This window comes from Molossus molossus, unplaced genomic scaffold (assembly GCF_014108415.1).
Source record: "Molossus molossus isolate mMolMol1 unplaced genomic scaffold, mMolMol1.p scaffold_m16_p_1, whole genome shotgun sequence".
Classification (NCBI taxonomy): Eukaryota; Metazoa; Chordata; class Mammalia; order Chiroptera; family Molossidae; genus Molossus; species Molossus molossus.
Window position 1 is genome coordinate 200,659,289 of NW_023425344.1, and position 20,159 is coordinate 200,679,447.

The 20,159-nt window shown below is 40.6% G+C and overlaps 1 protein-coding gene across 3 annotated transcripts in view; it reads left to right on the forward strand.

The window, feature by feature from the left end:
- USP3 (ubiquitin specific peptidase 3) overlaps positions 1 to 16,066 on the forward strand; it is a 102,333-nt gene extending 86,267 nt beyond the window's left edge. For all 3 annotated transcript variants that reach the window (XM_036247288.1, XM_036247302.1, XM_036247293.1), the window contains 4 exons: positions 11,497 to 11,615; positions 12,754 to 12,867; positions 13,027 to 13,094; positions 15,323 to 16,066. In XM_036247288.1, coding sequence (XP_036103181.1) covers positions 11,497 to 11,615; positions 12,754 to 12,867; positions 13,027 to 13,094; positions 15,323 to 15,488 — 467 coding nt within the window. In that variant the 3' untranslated portion in view covers positions 15,489 to 16,066. The remainder of the gene's footprint in view (positions 1 to 11,496; positions 11,616 to 12,753; positions 12,868 to 13,026; positions 13,095 to 15,322) is intronic.
- The last annotated feature ends 4,093 nt before the right edge of the window (positions 16,067 to 20,159 follow it).

Here is a 20,159-nt window from a genome sequence, read left to right on the forward strand (position 1 = left end):
CTTGTTTGTGAATCGTCTAATGGGCCTTTCATTCCATCTTGGTTTATCACATGGCCTCACGTGAAAAGGAGGAAAGTCGGCACTATCTTGTGTGTAAATTGGCTATGGGACCACTTTGTGGTCACTCACCCTGTTAGTTTTAGGACTCTTTAAAAGGTAGGAAGTTGCCTGGCCGGTGTGGCTCAGTAGTTGAGCTTCAACCCATGCACCCAGAGGTCACTGGGTTTGATTCCTGGTCAGGGCACATGCCCAGGTTGTGGGCCCGTCCCCAGTGGGGGGGCATGCAGGAGGCAGCCAATTGATGTTCTTATCTCTCTCAAAATCAATATCAATAAAGACAAAAAAAAGGTAGGAGGAAGAAAAATACAAAGGAAGAAAATGTTGGAAAGCAGCTGAGAACTTAAAGGTTGCTGGAGAGAGGGGGGTTGTTTGTAGAAAAGGAGCAGGGTGATGCCGGGCTAAGTGCTTCCACCTTTTAACTCTTGTGAATAATGTTGTTTTGAAAATAAATGTACAAATACCTGTTTGAGTCCTTGCTTTCAGTTGTTTTGGGTATAGACCTAGGAGTGGAATTGCTGGATCATATGGTACTTCTATGTTTAACTTTTTGAGGAACCACCAAACTGTTTTTCACAATGGCTGTACCATCTCTCATTCTCATCAGCAATGCAGGAGGGTTTCTAATTCCTCCATGTTCTCGATAACATGTTATTTTCCAATTTTTTGTTTTTTAAAAAATAGTAGCCGTCATAATGAGTATAAAGTGGTACCTCATTGTGGTTTTGATTTGCATTTCCTAATGATTGATGAAGTTGCGTACCTTTTCTTTCTTCAGTTTGAATGTGGAGTATTAGGAGAGCCTTTTGCATGTCAAGGTTCAGGAAGCAGAGAGTGCCCTTCACTACTCTCGGGTGGTTTATGTTTGTTGTTGTTGAGTTATAGTTCTTTCTATAATGTGGTTATTAATTCTGTATCAGACACATGATTTGTAAATATTTTTCTCCCAACCTGTGGTTTGATTTTTCACTTTCTTGTTAGTCCTTTGATACACAAAAGTTTAAAATTTTTTTTACAAAATCTAGTTTTCCTTTTGGTGTCATATCAAAGAAATCATTGCCACATTGAATGTAGTGAAGCTTTTCCTGTATGTTTTCTTCTGAGAGTTTTATGTTCTATGTTGAAGTCTTTGATCCATTTTGAATTAGTTTTTGTATATGGTATTAGGTAAGGGTCCAACTTCACTCTTTTGCATGTGAATATCCAATTTCCCCAGCACCATTTGTTGAAAATACTGTCCTTAGTCTTTTGAATGGTTCAGTTGCTCTTGTCAAAATCAGTTGACTATATGGGTTCTCTGTTCTGTGTCACTTCTCTGTGCGCCTGACTTTATGCCCGCACCACACAGTTTTGATTAGTGTAATTTTGTAGTAAGTTTGGAAATTAGGAAAGTGTTGTGAGTCCTGCAACTTTTTTTCCCCAGGATTGTTTTAGCTAGTCAAGATATTTTGAGATGCCATATGAATTTTAGAACGGGCTTTTCTAAGTCTACAAAAAAAAAAAAAATGCCATTGGGATTTTGATAGAGATTGCATTGAATCTGTGGATCACTAGGGGTAGTACTGTCATGTTAACAATAAGTCTCCTAGTCCATGACATGGATGTTTTTCAATGTGTTTATAAATTTCTTTTAGCAATTTTCTGTTCCCTTGGTTAAATATATTGCTGAGAATATTAGTCTTTTTGATGTTATTATAAACAGAATTGTCTTAATTTCCTTTTTGGATTTTAGTTTATAAAAACAGTGATTTTTGTGTGATTTTATATCCTGCAACTGTGCCAAATTCATTTATTAGTACTAGCAGGTTGTTGTTGGTTTTTTTTTTTTTTTTAATCTTTAGGACTTTCTACATATAAATCATGTCTTCTGTGAAGAAATAATTTTACTTTTTTCGTTTCAATTTGGATGGATGTCTTTTATTTTTCTTGTCTAATCACCCTGGCTAAAACTCCAATACTGTGTTGAATAGAAGTGGTGAAAGAGGCATCCTTGTCTTGTTCCTGATCTTAGGGGAAAGGATTTTTTATCCTTTGACCATGAATATGATTATTTGCTTTGGGCTTTTCTTATATGGCCTTTATCATGTTGAAGAAGTTGCCTTCTTTTCCTAGTTTATCAAGTGTTTACCTGCTGATTTTTAAATATGACAAATTCTATTTTTCTTTCTTATAATCTAATCCCCAACCCTGGCCCAAGGTCATAGCTTTTCACATGATGTAGCATATACTTGGTGATGAAAGTTCCCTTGATTTCAGCTTCAGAGAACTTCCAAGCACCATAGTGATCAGTCTAAAGGGATTCAAAATACCAGCCAATCTGTGGTGTAAGTGGGCAAAAGTAGGTTTATAGTTGTTCATATAGAAAAACATGTACATGTTATGATTTTTACAAGAAAGAATACTGTTTTGTGTCCTCACAACTGTAAAGCTTCTTTTGCCCACCCCTGTGTAAGGAACCATCCTTGATATAGAATAGCAGGTTGGCAGTGTTATATTTATCAACTCTATTAGGAAAAAGCTGAAGAGAGGAGTCACAGTTCATTGGAGAGTGGGAAAGCCTCAAAAAAAGAAAAGGAAGTGATAATTACACTGAAATGAGGGGAGATAGGTGGGGTGTACAGTCCACATACTTGTGATCAGGGAGCAAAGGCATATTCAAAAATGCATGGTGGAGAGGCTGAGAGCCAGTCTCTTCCACCCTCTGGTGTGGTGGCCCACAGTCAGTCAGGAGGGACCTAAAACCCAGAGCTTCTCCTTAGGGCGTGAAGGGTTTGAACTCCCATTGGGCACTGCATCTTTTAAGATTTGCACCTGAGAGGTGAGACTTAGTGAACCGAGAAATGGCTCCTAAAGGGCTTGTACACAGACTCACTCACCTAGGGGGCAGCACAGAAGCAGATGATGAAAAAGCACCAAGAATGCCTGGCTGGTGTGGCTCAGTGGTTGAGCATGGGCACATGCCCAGGTTTGGGCCAAATCCCCAGTGGGGCACATGCAGGAGGCAGCCAATCGATGTTCTCTCTCTCCCTCCCTCTCCCTTTCTCCCTAAAATCAATAAAGGAAAAAAATTTAAAAAATATGAAAAGCACCAAGACTTTATATGAAAGAGGCTCTTTTGCTAATCTAAAGTGGTTGCTTGAGGAGAGGGGCCTGCTGGGATATTCTCCGGGAATGGAGGCCGGCAGGTACTTCTTTGAGCTCTCCCTGTGCCACACGCTACAGTGCCAGTGTCTCCCACAGGGGAGCTTCTACATGACCAGTGCCCTGGTTTTTGTGGCTGCTGCTTGGCTCTGGTGGCCAGCGGGACTTCCGCTCCCAGGTCCCACAGGACTTGTAACCAATAGAGAAAGAGTTCTTAAACAGCTGCCACCATCAGGGCACAGGAGAAGGCAGCAGATCTAGGCGCTCTTTCTGTGAAAGAGGCTTATTAGCTTATCTTTATAGCCACAGCCTGAAGGGCGGGTTTCTAATTAAACACACATCTAAGGGCTGACTATCATCCTTTCCAGAGCCCTCAGAGGGTGGGCGCTATCTTCCTGCTCTCCCTCTTCTGTGCTCCAGAGCACCAGTATCTCGGAGGGGAACTCTTATACACATCAGGTGCTCCAGATTTTGCAGCTGCTGCCCAGAGGCTACACCTTGATCACCTGACTCTGGTGACCAGGGGAACTTGCATTCTTGGATCCCACAGGTCTATAAGAATGGGATCGTTCTTGGCAGGCCACCACCCCAGGGCACTTGCACAAACATCAGAATGAAACACACCCATACACTCCAGTCTGCCGTGGAAAGAGGCCTGTTTGCTCATCCTGGAGCTTTGGCCTGAGGGCCTACTTGGGTGCTCTCAGGGAACGTAGCCTGGGACAGACCATCTTTGCACTCTTTCCTTCCTGGCTACAGCTCGCCAGTATTTTCCAGAAAGGAACTTATAAACTCATGGAAACCCAATTTTTTAAACTCCAGGAGACACCTTCAGATCATCTAGTTTATGGTCCAACTACTTTAAAAGCTGCTGCCTGAGAGTCTGGCTTCTAATCAGCTTGAAACTAGTGGTTGATGGAGATCCTCCCCTTTGGGACACTGACATGTCTTGGCACACTCTCAACTACTGGGAGTTATTGAAAATAAAATGGACTGCTTGGATAATCACAAGTTGTTTTGAGAGACAACTAAGAGCTAGTGCAGGGTTGAATGTTAAGGTTCATCTCCTACAAGAGGTCAGTCCTTCAAGACTGGCAGAGGTGCCTGTTTATCTGATGCTTAGAAACCAACCAATAGTCTTAAACAAAATGAAGAAACAGAAGAATATGTTTCAAATGAAAAAAAAAAAACACCTCAGAAAAAAACCTTAATGAAATGAAGATATGTAATTTCCCTGATAAAGAGTTCAAAGTAATGGTCATCATCAATCTTGGGAGAAGGATGAATGAACACAGTGAGAACTTCAACAAAGAGATAGAAAATATAAGAAAGTACCAAATAGAAGTCATAGAGCTGAAGAATACATTGGAGGGGTTCAACAAGCAGACTAGATGAATCAGAAGAAAGGATCACTAAACTCTGACAGGGCACTGGAATTCACCCAGTCTTAGCCCCAAAATAAAAAAGAATGGCCTGAAGAAAATTGTAGGTCAACATCCCTGATGAAAAAAAAGTGCAGATAGCTTAAGGGACTATGAAACAACATCATGCAGACTAATATTTTCATTATAGTGGTCCCAGAAGGAGAAGAGAGAAGGAGGCAGAAAACTTCCTTAACCTGAAAAAGGAAACAGACATCCAGATCCAGGCCAGAGTTACAAATAAGACGAATTCAAAGAGAACCACACTGAGATGTACTGTAATTAAAATGTCAAAAGTAAATGCAAGGAGAGAATCTTAAAAGCAGCAGGAGAAAAACAACTTATGTACAAGGGAACCCTTATAGGACTATCAGATTTTTCAGCAAAAAATTTGCAGGCCAACAGGGAGTGGCATGATATATTTAAAGTGCTGGAAGAAAAAAAAAACCCTTCTAATTAAGAATACTGTACCTGGCAAAGATATATAATACAGGATTGAAGGAAAGATAGTTTTCCAGACAAGCAAAACCTGTAAGACAGCGGTTCTTAACCTGTGGGTCATGACCCCTTTGGGGGTCAAATGACCCTTTCACAGGGGTCGCCTAAGACCAATGGAAAACACATATTTCTGATGGCAATTCATAATAGTAGCAAGATTACAGTTATGAAGTTGCAATGAAAATAATTTTATGGTTGGGGGTCACCACAACATGAGGAACTGTGTTAAAGGGTCATGGCATTAGGAAGGTTGAGAACCACTGCTGTAAGAGTTCACCACCACTAAGCCAGCCTTACAAGAAATGTTAAAGGAACTTCCTTAAGTTGAAAAGAAAGGGTGCTAACTAGTAACAAGAAACCATGAAAGCATAATGTCATAGATAAAGGTCAGATAGTGGCCGAATGGATTAAAAAAAAAAGACCCATCTATATGCTACCTACTCGAAACTTGCTTCAGTTTAAAGGTACACAGAGATTGGATGGAAAACATATTCCTGGCAAATGGAAAACACAAGAAAGCTGAGGTAGCTGTACTTGTATCAGACTTTAAAACAAAGGCTGTAGCCCTGGCCAGTTTGGCTCAGTGGTTAGAGCGTCGGCCTGCAGTCTGGAGAGACCCAGGTTCAGTTCCCGCTAAGGGCACGTACCTTGGTTGCAGTTTGTCCCCGGCCCTGATTGGGTCGTGTGGGCGGCCACCACTCGATGTGTCCCTTTTACGTCAATGTTTCTCTCTCTCTCCCTCCCACTCTATATGAACAAAATACCAAAAAACAAAAAAAAAACAAAGACTGTAATAAGAGACAAAGAAGGGCATTATATAACGATACAGGAATCCGTCCAATAAAAGGGTATTAACATTTGTAAATGTACACCCAGCATAGGAACATCTAAATATATAAAGCAAATATTAATAGTTCTAACAGAAGAAAGAGAGAGCAATACATAGTAGTAGGGGACCTTAATACCTCACTTACATCAATGGATGGATCATCCAGACAGAAAATCCATAAACATCAACCTTAAACAACTCGTTAGACCAGATGGACATTCTATACATATACACAACAGTACACATTCTTCTCTAGAGCAAATGGAACATTCTCTAGGATAGATTATGTTAGGCCACAAAATAAGCCATGATAAATTTAAGAAGATTGAAATCATAACATCTTTTCCAACCACAATGGTATGAACTAGAGAGCAATTACAAAAAGTAAACTGAAAAATTCACCGACATGTGGAGATTAAACAACGTGCTATTGAACAACCAGTGGGTCAAAGAAGAAGTCAAAAGTACCTTAAGGCAAATGAAAGTGGAAGTACAACATACCCAGACCTGTGGGGGTACAGCAGAAGCAGTTCTAAAAGGGATGGTTTGTAGCAATAAATGCCTGCCTCAAACAACAAGAAAAATCTCAAACAGCCTAACTTTATAACTTAAGGAACTAGAAAAAGAACAACAAAGTCTAAAGTTAGTAGAAGGAAGGAGGTAACAAAGATCAGAACAGGAAAAAAAGAGAGAGAAAAAAGAAATAGAGACTAAAAAGACAATAGAAAACATCACTGACACTAAGTGCTGGTTCTTTAAAAAGATAAAGTTGACAAACTTTTAGTCTCACCAAGAAAAGAAGAGGGGACTAAAATAAAATCAGAAATGAAAGTGGAAAGAGCCTGGCCAGTGTGGCTCAGTGGTTGAGCATTGACCCATGCATCAAGAGATCCGATTCCCGGTCAGGGCACGTGCCCAGGTTGTGGGCCAAATCCCCAGTGAGGGGCATGCAGGAGGTGGCCAGTCAGTGTTCTCTCTCATCAATGTATCAATGTTTCTATCTCTCTCTCCCTCTCCCTTCCTTTCTCTCTCTAAAAAAAAAAAAGAGAGAGAGAGAGAAAGTGGAAACATTACAACTGATACCACAGAAATGCAAAAGCTTGTAAGAGCCTACAATGAACGATTATATGCCAACAAACTGGACAACCTTCTGGAAAAATTCCTAGTAACATACAACCTACTAATACTGAATCATGAAGAAATAGTCAATCTGAACAGAACAGTTACTAGTAAGGAGACTGAATCAGTAATCAAAATCTCCCAACATATAAAAGTCCAGGATCAGATGGCTTCACAGTGAATCTGCCAAACATTCAAGAATAATTAATATCAATTCTTCTCAAACTCTTCCACAAAATTGAAGAGGAAACACCTTTAAACTCATTTTATGAGACCATCATTACTCCGGTACCAATACCAGACAAGGAACAAAAGATAGCAAACCAAATTCAACAATTCCTTAAAAGGATCATACACCATGATCAAGTAGGATTTATTCCAGGGATGCAAAGATGGTTCGACACCCACAAATCCAATGTGTGCGATACAGCACATAACAAAATAAAGAAGAAAAATCTTATATGATATTAATAGATGCTGAAAACCCATTTGATAGAAGTCAGTATCTATTTATGATAAAAACTCTCAACATAATAAGAGCCATATATGACAAGCCCACTCCAAACATTATACTCAAGGGTGAAAAGCTGAAAGTTTTTCTGCTAAAATGAGGAACAAGACAAGGGTGCCCTCTCTCACACTTTTATTGCCTTATTATTTTTTAATCACCTGAAGATATTTTTCCATTGATTTTTTTTTTCAGATAGAATGGGAGGGAGGGAGAGAGAGAAAAACATTAATGTGAGAGAGACATATTGATTGGGTTGCCTCCTGCACAATCCTGGCAGGGGTTGGGGACTGAACCTGCAACCCAGGTACATGTCCTTGACTGGGAGTCAAACCTGTAACTCTTTGGTCCATAGACAGATGGTCTAACCACTAAGCCAAACTGGCCAGAGCTTGCCACTTTTATTAAACATAGTATTGGAAGTTCTAGCCAGAGCAATTAGGTGAGAAAAATAAATAAAAGGCACCCAATAGAAAGGTAGAAATAAAACTTACTATTTGCAGATGACATAATATTATATATAAAACATCTTAGAGACTTCACCAAAAATCTGTTAGAACTAATAAATGAATTCAGTAAAGTTGTAGAATACAAAATCAGTGTATAAATACTGTTGCATTTCTGTACACTAATAACACACTATCAGAAATGAAATTAAGAAAATCCTAGTTACAATTGCATCAAAAAGAATAAAATACATAGGAATACATTTAACCAACAATGGAAAAGACCTATGCACTGAAAACTGTAAGACACTGATGAAAGAAATTGAAGAAGACACAAATAAATGGAAAGATACTTTGTGTTCATGGATTGGAAGAATTAATATTGTTAAAATGTCCATATTACCCAAAGCAATCCACAGATTCAATGCAATCCCTATAAAAAATCCAGTGGCATTTTTCCTAGAACTAGAACAAGCACACCTAAAATTTGTATAGAACCACAAGAGACTCTGAATAGCCAAAGCAATCTGGGGAAAGTACAAAGCTGGTGGTATCATGTTCCCTGATTTCAAACTATACTACAAAGCTATGGTAATCAAAACAGTATGGTATTGGCAGAAAAACACACACATAATCAAATGGAACAGAATAGAGAGCCCAGAAATAAACCCTATGACAGAGGAACCAGTAGTATTCAGTGGGAAAGGACAGTCTCTTTGGTGAATGGTGATGGGAAAACTGGCCAGCCACAGGCAAAAGAATGAAACTGGACCACTGTCTTACACCATACACAAAAATTAAGTCAAATTGATTGGGGATGCAAATACAAGTCCTGAAACCATACAACACCCAGAAGAAGACATGGGTGGTAAACAAGTGAGACTACATCAACCAAAAGAGCTTCTACACAGCAAATGAGAGCATGAACATAATGAAAAGGCAGCCTACTGAATGGGAGAAATATTTGCAAAGAATATATCTGATAAGGGGTTAATATTCAAAATACATAAAGAACTTGTATAACTCTAGCAAAAAAAAAAGAAAAAGGTTTAAAAAATGGGCAGAGGATTTGAATAGACATTTTTCCAAAGAAGATATCAGATGACCAACAGCTACATGAAAAAAGGAAATGCAAATCAAAACCACTGTGAGATACCACCTCATACCTGTCAGAATGGCTATTATCAAAAGATGAGAAATTAGTATTGGCAAGAATGTGGAGAAAAGGGAACCCTTGTGCACTGCTGGTGGGAATATAAATTGGTGTATCCACTATGGAAAACAGTACAGAGGTTCCTCATAAAGTTAAAAATAGAACAACCGTATGATCCAGCAATTTGACTTCTGTATTATTAGAATAAAATAATTTGAAAAGATATCTGCACCCCCATGTTCACTGCAGCATTGTTTACAAATAGCCAAGATACGGAAGTAACCTGGGTGTCCACCAGTGGATAAGTGGATTAAGAACATGTGACATACACACGCGCGAATATTAATCAGCCATAAAAAGAAGGAAATCTTGCTATTTATGACAACATGGATGGACCTTGAGGGTGTTATGCTACATGAAATAAGTCAGAGAAAGCCAAATACCATATGATCTCACCAAACAACAACAACAAAAACCACCAAACACCCAAGTTCATAGACATAGAGAACAGATTGGTGGTTGCCAGACATAGAGTTAAAAAGTACACATTTGCAGTTATAAATAAGTCATGGGAATAAAATGTACAGTGTGATGATTATAGTTAATAATACCGTATTGCATATTTGAGAGTTACTAATCTTAAAAGTTCTCATCACAAAAAAGATTTTGTAGCTATGTATGGTGATGGATGTTAACTAGATTTAGTGTGGTGATCACTTTGCAACATGTACAATTATCAAGTCATTATGTTGTACTCCTGAAACCAATGTTATATATTAATTATACCTCAATTAAAAATAAAAAAGAATTCATGGTGCCTGGCTACACCTGCACCCCCCTACACCATGCCCCACTAACGTCCCCTGAAGGGGCTGTGACTGAAAGCTCTGAGTGCAGACACAGCGTTACTTTCCCTTATACCGCCAGGCTTGTGCTTGCTACCCAACTCTTCAAACTAAGCATTATATTGTTTAAAGATGCATATATATGGTCTATAAAGACAAGCAAAGAAATGATTACAACAAAAGTCAATAATGGCTATTTCTAGGAAGAGAGAAGGGTTTGTGATTCGGAAGAAGTACACAGGCAGCTCCTGACAGAGGTCCCAAACGTGGCTGCACAGGCTCCACTGCGCAGCCCTAAGGGACACCATTCACACAAGCCCTGGCTCCACAGGTACTGGAGAAAATCCATGTCTTTACCTGCGTGGTGGCTACAAAGATACTCATATTTTTCTTTAAAAAGAACAATATGTTATTAATTCCCTACAGAATAATACATACATTTTATATAGACATCTGAATATATTACTGATTGCACCAGGAGTTGGCAAACTTTTCCATAAAGGGGCAGACAAGTAAATATTTTAAGCTTTACAGCACATAAAGGTCTGTGTCCCAACTACTCAACCCTGCTGTTGCAGCATAAAAGCAGCCAGACAATATATAAAGGGATACGTGTGGCTGTGTTCCAACCGACTTTATTTACAAAGCCAGGTGGCTGGATTTGGCTTGGAGCCACAGTTTATCAAGCCCCAGACTACTCTACTACTCTATATACCTATATATATATACACACACACAGACTACATATAGACCGTATACAGAGAGAGAGAGAGAGAGAGAGAGAGAGAGAGAGAAGAAGAAGAAGAAGAAGAAGAAGAAGAAGAAGAAAAGAGAGAGAGAGAGAGAGGTGGTTTACCCAACGGATTGAAAGTAGTTGGGAATGCCCTGGCCAGTTTGGCTCAGTGGTTGGAGCGTCGGCCTATGGACCAGAGAGTCCCAGGTTCAGTTCCCGCTAGGGACATACCAAAAAAATAGTGGTTGGGAACAGAGGACCTGTTGGAGGTACAGTAGGAAGATCAGTAGGTATGCTTCTGTACTGTGAATTGTTTGATCTAAATTTGACATTTTTTATGAACTTTGGGAGAAAATTGCTATTTGAACCTTGATTTCATTAGGAAACTGTTTTTATCAGAATTATTCAGACAAATTCTTTCATTAATAATAGCAAACTCTACAACAATAATGCCAACTGAAAAAAAAATACCATCTGTTATTAATTGATCATTAGCTGATATCAGACATGATTCCAGGCACTTTATATACACTATTTTTCTTCCTTACAGCAGTTCTTCAAAGTAGGTATTACTATTATTGTTATTAGTATTCATTTTGGAACTGAGAAAGGCTGGTCACATATACCTAATAAAGCTGAGATTTGAGCCCAGGTTGTTCAGCTTCAAAGTTCAGTCTTTTTTTATAGTACACTGCCTCTGTTAAAGGCCTCCTGTTGTAATGCTGCCAAAATCACTTTGGTTTTAGACTGTCTTCGCAGTTTTACCGACTTAGAAGAACTTGATGAGACAGAGTTATATATGTGCCACAAATGCAAAAAGAAACAAAAGTCCACTAAAAAGTTTTGGATTCAAAAACTACCCAAGGTAAGTGTTGAGTTTCACATTACAATGCAATTTCAAGGGAAAGTATTTATGTCTGATGAAAAGAAAATTGTTTTTGTAACTTTGTATCATATATTCTGTATTAATCTCCAGTGTTTTCAGTAAAAGCTAAATAAACATTTTTGAATAATACATACTTAAATGTGTCCTGATGACAATTTCCAGTGTGTGGAGAGAGAGAGAGGTTCTCACCACACCAACAAGCAGTTCTCCCACACCAGCTGGGGGTCCTACTCTTCAACTCAGTTCTGACACTATCCGAAAGTAACAGCAGATCCCACAGGTTGAGGGCTCAGTCCCACAAAACTGTCCTCCCCTTCAGAGCCAGTCATAAGCCCAGGTTGTTACTTTATGTTTCTGACCTGCACAGTGGAGATCATCTTGACCCCTCCCCCCCTCGGTACTTTAGAAGATGCCTGTACCTCTATGGGCTATAAATCAGGTTTCCAAGTCCCTCTTTAGGCTCCATTAATTTGCTAGAGGAACTCACAGAATTGAGGAAACCTGTCTACTCCCTAGATTACTGCTTTATTACCAAGGATATTAAAGGATATGAACCAACAATCAGATGAAGAGATACACAGGGCGAGGGCCCAAACAAAGGACCTTATGTTCTTGTGCAGTTTTGGTCCTGGCATGGTGGGACACGAAAGATTCTGGTTCCCCAACCTGGAAGCTCTCCAAATACTGTCCTTTTGGGTTTTTATGGAGGCTTCATTACATAGGCATGACTGATTAAATTGTAGGCCATTGGCAATTGATTCAACGTCCATTCCCTCTCCCCTACCCAGAGATCAGGGAGGAAGGACCCTCATCCTAAGGTGAGGTCCACTTATCCCCTAGATAACATAACAAAAGACACCTTCATCACTCTCATCACTTGGGAAATTTTAAGAGTGTTAGGAGCAGTATGCCAGAGAGAGAACTGAGACCAGGTACACATTCCATTATTACAAATCATGTGTCACATAATATATGCATGGAAGAAAGCAGTGTCAGGGATCAAAAGAAAAACTGATAAGCCACCTGAAATATTTGAGACAGTTAACCAGATAGTTAATTTTGATTGAACGGTAAATTAGGTGTTTATTTACAATCTTTGTCCTTATTTCTGGTCTAGGTGCTATGCTTACATTTGAAAAGATTTCATTGGACAGCGTATTTAAGAAACAAAGTTGACACATATGTAGAGTTTCCACTGAGAGGCCTAGACATGAAATGCTACTTACTGGAGGTAAGGTAACACCTTTGTTAGCATGGTGAAAGATGGCTCTTCAGTAAAATGAAGTCTTCACAGACAGGGGGTGGAAGTCGTCATTGAGGTGGGAGATACCGATGCCATTGACCACTGCTCCTAACTGAGTCCTGGGATGCCTTCTCCCTTGTCCTGCAGCCTGAGAACAGCGGCCCTGAGAGCTGCCTGTATGACCTGGCTGCTGTGGTGGTGCACCATGGTTCCGGGTGAGTATGCCAGCGGCTTGTCTGGGTAGGACCACCCGGCGAAAACCTACGTCTTGCACTACTCTTGATAATTCTCCCCACACTCCCTCAAATATAAATTCAGGTACATTGAAGAGGGTGAAGTAGAATTTTCCTTCGATTTTGGTGTGAAAGAATATTCCTGCAAGAGTGTTGTAAAGTGTGAAGAGAAGGCACATAAAAGCAAAATGGAGCATGGTTCATTTGAGCCCAGCATCCAGAACCCAATCTGTTGTTCACAAAATCCTGAGTTGTTTTTTTTTATCCTCACCCGAAGACATTTTTGCATTATCTTCAGATAGAGGGGGAGGGAGAGAGAGAGAAACATCGACGGGAGAGAGACACATCAAGTGGTTGCCACCCACAGGACCCCAACTGGGGCCGGGGACAAACTGCAACTGAGGTACATGCCCTTAGTGGGACCTGAACCTTGGGTCTCTCTGGTCCACAGTCCGATGCTCAACTTCTGAGCCAAACCGGCCAGGGCTGAGCATTTTTTACTCAAGTTATTTCCTTTGCCAAATGATATTTAAATGGAGAAAATGGAAAATTATTTAGTTTACTTCATGTCCTGTACTTTAAAGACTTATTTTTTATTTTATTGAATAATTATTATCCTTTATCCTGAAAGTCTTTAGTAGGGGCATATACATTCTGATTTCTGTTCTGTTTGAGAAGGGCTATTTTACCTTCAAACTTGGACTCCTATTACTTGGGCAAACCACTATCCATATTGACAATCATTTTCCTTCAGAACTTTGTAGACATTGCTTCATGACTTCACCACTCATAGAGTTATAAACAAATCCACTACAATTCTGACTCTTCATTAAAAAGAAAAAGTTTTTATTGATTATTTTTAGAGAGATAGAAACATTGATGAGAGAGTAACATTGATTGGCTGCCTCCTGCACACCCCCTACTAGGGATCAAGCCTGCAACCTGGGCATGTGCCCTGACTGGGAATCGAACCAGCAGCCTTTTTGGTGCATGAGATGTTGTTCAATCCACAGAGCCACACCACCTGGGCATAACTCTTCACTTCTTTATAGGCAACCTGTTTCTCTTTGGAAGACTGTAGGATCCTTTGTCTTTGGACTTGAGAAATAACATCTGATACATTCCTGCTTGAGAGTTGATAGGGACAGTCTCAGCCTGGTGTCTTAAGCTAATGTAAATGTTTCTTTTTTCCATCCCATCCTCCTCTCTCTTCTGGAACACCTTTCCTGTTAAATGCATAGTAAAATTTCTGGGTATTTATTTTTTGCATATTTTAACTATTCTTTAATGTTTTCCATTTATTTGTTCCTGAAGATGGCCATGGCCTATTTTGCCAAATCACCAATTTGGGTTACATTTGTATCCAAATAGAAAATTAGCTCCTCCATTAATTTTCATATTGTGGAAATCACATTTTTCTCATAACTTTTTTGTAATAGCCTATTCTTGTTTTATGGTTGCAGTATCTTCTTGAAACCATTGCTACTAATTAGAATTTTTAAAATTCTTTGTGTTTCTTTTTTTGGGGTGTTTTTTTGCCTTCATTTACTCAGTGGTTAATTACTGTTTTTTCCTGGCACTTCTCTTTCATGTTCTTTTTCTCCCCTCAAGACTGATGATTTTTGGATGTTTATTCAGAATCATAATAAATGATGAGATTTGTCATTATTGGTAAATGGTAGGGGTTTTGCTAACAGTTGTGAAGGTCACTGTTACATGTGCAGGATGTTCTACCTGGGAGGGCTCCAGGGAGAGTGGGTGGGTTGTGCTGACAGAGACAAGGCCTTGGTCACCAAAGAAGGGAGAAGGCACTTCCTCAAGTCAGATTACTTTCTTAAGCTGCTTTTCTCCCCAAAACTCTGATGGGAAGTCTCGTTCTCAATTTTCCATGTTTTCATAGGCCCTGACCTGTGCTTACTGGATTGAGAGTTATTCAGCTATTTGTTTTCTCTGTTAATCCAGTACTGTGTGAATATGCCTTCGTGTTCTAGAAAAATCTTACCCTCTGGTTCCAGTGTCAATCTGTTCCTTGTCATTTCAGTAGGTTTTGAGGGAGAGAAACATGTGAGCTCAATAAACCATCTTAAACCACAATTCTCTAGGATTTATTCAATTGTAGTACTTACTAAAATTTATTGTATATCTAATAAATTATATGGTTGCATAGATCCTTTTGTGATTTTCTTTGATCTTTGGACTTTTCCTTACAGGGTTGGTTCTGGGCATTACACAGCATACGCAACTCATGAAGGTCGCTGGTTCCATTTCAATGACAGTACTGTGACGCTGACTGAGGAAGACACCGTGCTGAAGGCCAAGGCCTACATCCTTTTTTATGTGGAACGCCAGGCCAAAGCTGGATCCGATAAACTTTAATACCTCCTCTAAATCATCACTCATCAACTATGCCGGACAAACATTTCCAATTTTCCATAAATACTTGATCCAAGATTTAATTTCATTATGCACTTTTCAATTTCCTATTTTGGGTTTAGTTTTGTCAATGGTAGTGACTTATTGAACATGGGCACCAACTGATTTTTTTTAGTTCTACCAGAAAACCTCAGCAGATATTTTGATTTGCTGCTTTAGTTGTAATAATTGTTTTTATATGTAGTTCTAAGAACTTAGTTCTATTTGACTTTTTTATATTAATGTTTCCATTCTCACTCTGAGGCACATTTACATCAATGCTCGTTGCTCTCACTTGCTGACTGAAGAACAGGTGCCTGCTGCTGCTGGAGGGCAGGCTGGCTCGAAATCGAGCATCTCGTGTGTAGTTTGTGGCCCATGAAGGTTCAGTGACGGCTCAGGAATCACTTTGCCTGCTTGTAAAGGTAACTGAGAGAGCGCCAGTAAGTAGACCAGGTAATCAATGCTCTTGGTATCTCTCAAGGCTCCTGTTTATCAGCACTAAATAAATGTGTTGGTTCAGTGGTATCTGTACTGCAAATTCAAGAATTACTTTTGGTTTTTGGTTTTGAGGTTTGTCTTTTTTAATGTGTGTTTTCATGGAGAAGAGTACAGAAAAGACAAAATACATTTAGTGTTTAAAAAATTCTGTGACCCAGCTATATGGTATAGGTGTTACCCAGTGAGATGCAGACATAACTTGTTTGCTTTTTTGCATCAGCATCTAATTCCCCTATTAGTGCAGCATTGGGGACAGCTGCATGTCCACTGAATCTTCCTTCTTCTTGACCTAACCTCCAGTTTATTCTGCCCATCACCCACTCTCCAGGCAACACCGTGGGGCTGCTTCTGCAGAAGGAAATGAGTCTTTATCACCCTAGGTCTTATCAACTCATTGGCCTATCCTAACAGCAGGGCAAGTTGAAAACATTCTCACTTTGAATAAGTAGTTTCTATTCCTTAGTAGTCTGTTTAAACTTTTCAAGAAAAATAGGTACAAGCACTATTCACATTTAACTAAAAATGGAATTTGGAACCAGAATCCCATAATATTAAATCCCACATATTCTCAGAGCAGACCACATCTGCCAAACACTTTTTTTTTTTTAAAGATCTAATTGGCTTTATTCAACAATTCATGAATCGAGCGGCATCCCATTCAGTAAATAGAAAGGTGCTCCCATCCACTAAACACTTCAACACGACTAGGAGCAAAGAGGAATCATGTCTAACCTCGTCCTACCAAGTCTGTTGGCCACTGGCCACAAATTTAATTAAATGAAAGCACTCAGTCCTTCTGTTACCCTGGCCACCCTGCAAGCACTCAGCAGCCACAGTGCTGCGCAGACCGAAACCTTGTCAGTATGTCGCGTTTTCATGGGTGGTGCTGGTCTGAGTTTTCACTCCACAGAAAAAAGCTTTGCCATTATATTTAAATCTTACAATTTAGTCTAGAAGATAGTTAAGAGAGGAACACGTGTTTAAAATGGTTCACAATGCAAAATTACATTATGTGGACTAGATGAAATTGTCATATTTGACCATTTTTATCTACAAAAATGACAGTTTTATTCAGTTTGAGCTTACATATCAGCACATTCACAAAACTCCTTTGAACCCAGACTCTTTGCTGTAGAAGGTGCACAGCTGTAACTTCTAACATTTGCACCTGGATCTCAAATCTGAGTGGGCGCCGCTATAACTTCAGCAGTAAGGCCTTGGGCAGTATTGATGTTGGTGGAGAAAAGCTGTCTTTATACAGATGGAAGTTAGCAACAGACGACTAGTTTGTTGGGGAAGATAGTCCTCAAAAGGCAGCACTGTTGGCTTAAGAGATGAACCCATCTCCTCTTTGAATCTCTAGTATTCTTATTGTTTGATTTTACTTAAGCAGAACTGTTTGAATATCATGAAGGCTCTTTGGAAAAGTGATTGGACCCGTTTGAATTGTGCATTAACACCAGTGATGTAAATGTGCCTGTTTGTATTTTAAATTTTAAATGTGTAGCCTTATCACACCTGTTCTGAAAGCTGACCTTTCTGTGCTCTTCAGGGCTCTCCCTGTGCCATGCTTTCTTGGCGTGTGTAGTCCTCGCTCAGAGCTCATGCAGAGGCAGGGCCTCACGCCCAGTCATGTGGCTCCTTGGACAAGAAACCTTTCTCAGAAGTCCTCCCACATATGTGGGTGATAGAAACAGTTTGTGGCAACACAAATCTCTCTCCATGGTGGAGAAACCTTTGCTAATCCACTGTATTCTACTCAGTGTCTAGTGATGACAAATGTAATAGAATTAAACCAGTCAAATGTACTGGCCCTGGTTGAGTGTTAAATGTGTATCTCACCTGTGGAACCTACTCAGCAGCTTGGTTTCTGGGGTTGGGGACATATTTATTTCTTAAAGCCAAACCTCTCCTTCATTGGTTTAGTGTACATAAGTCTATTTAGATATACTTACCCCACTTCAACCTCCACCGTCCCCTAAACTCTCTCACGTCCCCTGTTGCTGAAGTGGCCTCTTCACTGGGGCCCTGGAAAAGTGCATGAACAAAGTCTGTTCCTGCAGCCAGGGCAGGGGTTGCAGGTGGCTCACGTGGCCACAGGAATGCACCCACAGCACAGGGAGAGGTGGGCACATGGTGTCGTGCTGTCGTCCAAGTCTTTGCACCACCTGCCTGGATGCAGCACCTTCCCCCTCAGGTTGGAGTGTGCCGGGCTCCAGACTACCCTCCGCACGTGTTGGTTGTGCTGTGATATAATCATTTGCCATTAAAACCTAGTTTGTATGATGCCGAGAGGATTAATTGTGCAAGTGACTGATTTCTTTTAAGTTGTAATCACATCCCTTTTCTGCTTCAACAACTTGAACTGTTTTATGGAAAGTATCATTAAAAGTCTGGTCTCTTTCCTTTTGATTGTGATTTCTGAACACCTTTCACTGGAGCCAAGTAAATAATATCCTTGCTCAAGCTCTGGGCCTTATCAGTCAGTCAACAGGTGGTAAGTTCTTACAGAACCCTTGTTATCAGGGGCTGCTGGCTTACAGGGCCACAGATGAAGTGCCCTGTAGGGGCAGGACGAGACCCTCCATCCAGTACCTGCCGTCGGGAGCTTGAGGGAGCTCACCATGTGGAAGGAAATCATTCTCACTCCTGTGCCAGCTGATCTTTTAAAAATGAGGTCGATTTACCTACTTCACAGCCAGATTCTACCCTGAGGAACCAGGTTTTAGGCTCTGGTCTTCCTCTTTTTTTTTCCATCCTCACCTGAGGATATTTTTCTATTTATCTTCAGACAGAGTGGGAGGGAGAAAGAGGGAAACATCAATAGGTTGCCTCCTGCACCACCTGACCAGGGCTGGGGACGAACTGCAAATGAGGTACGTGCCTGTGGCCGGAATCTAACCTGCGACTCATTGGTCCACTGGCCGACGCTCTATCGCTGAGCCAAACTGGCCAGGGCAGCTGTGGTCGTCTTTTAAAGTAAAACAGTCAAGTAAGAGCTGTTAAAATATATTCTGCTTTACCGTAAGCTCCTATATACTACCTCTCTGCCTCTGTGTCCCCTGCAAACAGAAAAAACAAGAACCACCCTGTGTCCACACCATGGTTTTACTGTGTTACTTATTTGCCTGTTCCTACCAGTCTTCTAAAACTAAAAACATGGGGGTGATGAACATACAATACAATATACAGGTGATGTATCATAGAATTGTATACCTGAAACATAATTTTATTTACCAGTGTCACCCCAAAAATTCAATAAAAAGGAAAATAAGATAAATGAAACTGAAGACAGAGGCACCTGCAAACCCAAACGCTTTTGCTTCCAGGTTCCGTATCTCACGTTCCCTTCTGGCAGCTGTGTGGTCAGAGGCTGTGCAACTGCTGCTGCAGCCAAGGAGCCAAGCTCCACACAGACAAAAAGGGAGACGCTATTGCCATCAACACCCCAGGCCTTGGCCAGACCCCTCCCTGCTGACATGCATGTCACATGTCAGCAGGAAGTACCCCTGCATTCTGGGGTACTTCCTGTAGTTGCCCGGAGGAGCAGCAGAAGGGCCTGGCTCTGAATGTTCCCCCTGCCAGGGCTCTGCTGTTCCAGCGGGGCTGTGGGAGTGCAGCCTGGAAGCCACGACAGACCAGAGTGACTCTTCCCAGTGACCAGTGCACTCACACTGCTCTGCCTTTTATTTATTTTTTTTAATCCTCACCCAAAGACATTTTTTTATATCATCCTTGTTACTCTACACAACTTGAAACAAACTATTCCCATTCCTTCCGACTCCAATTAAGTGAGAGAAGGAAGAAAGGTAGGCCCTGAGGTGGTGCTCCCTGGTCTAGCCGGGGAAAACAAGGCTGCTCACCCCACTCCTGCACGGGCAGAATGCAGCCTTACTATCTGCATGCCCCAAACAAACCAACAAATCGGTGCACAAAGCCAGGCCCTCACAGCAGGGGGATTATGGGAGGGTCCAGGGTAGGACAGGGATTCAAGCAAGCATATTAGAAAATGGATCCCACAGCACAGGGCATGTGGTGTCGTGCTGAGAAGGCTCAGTTACTTTGGGAGGGGAGAACTTAAAGGATGAGACGTCCAGGCATTTTGCCGAGCGGAACTGAAGGCATTCACCAGGA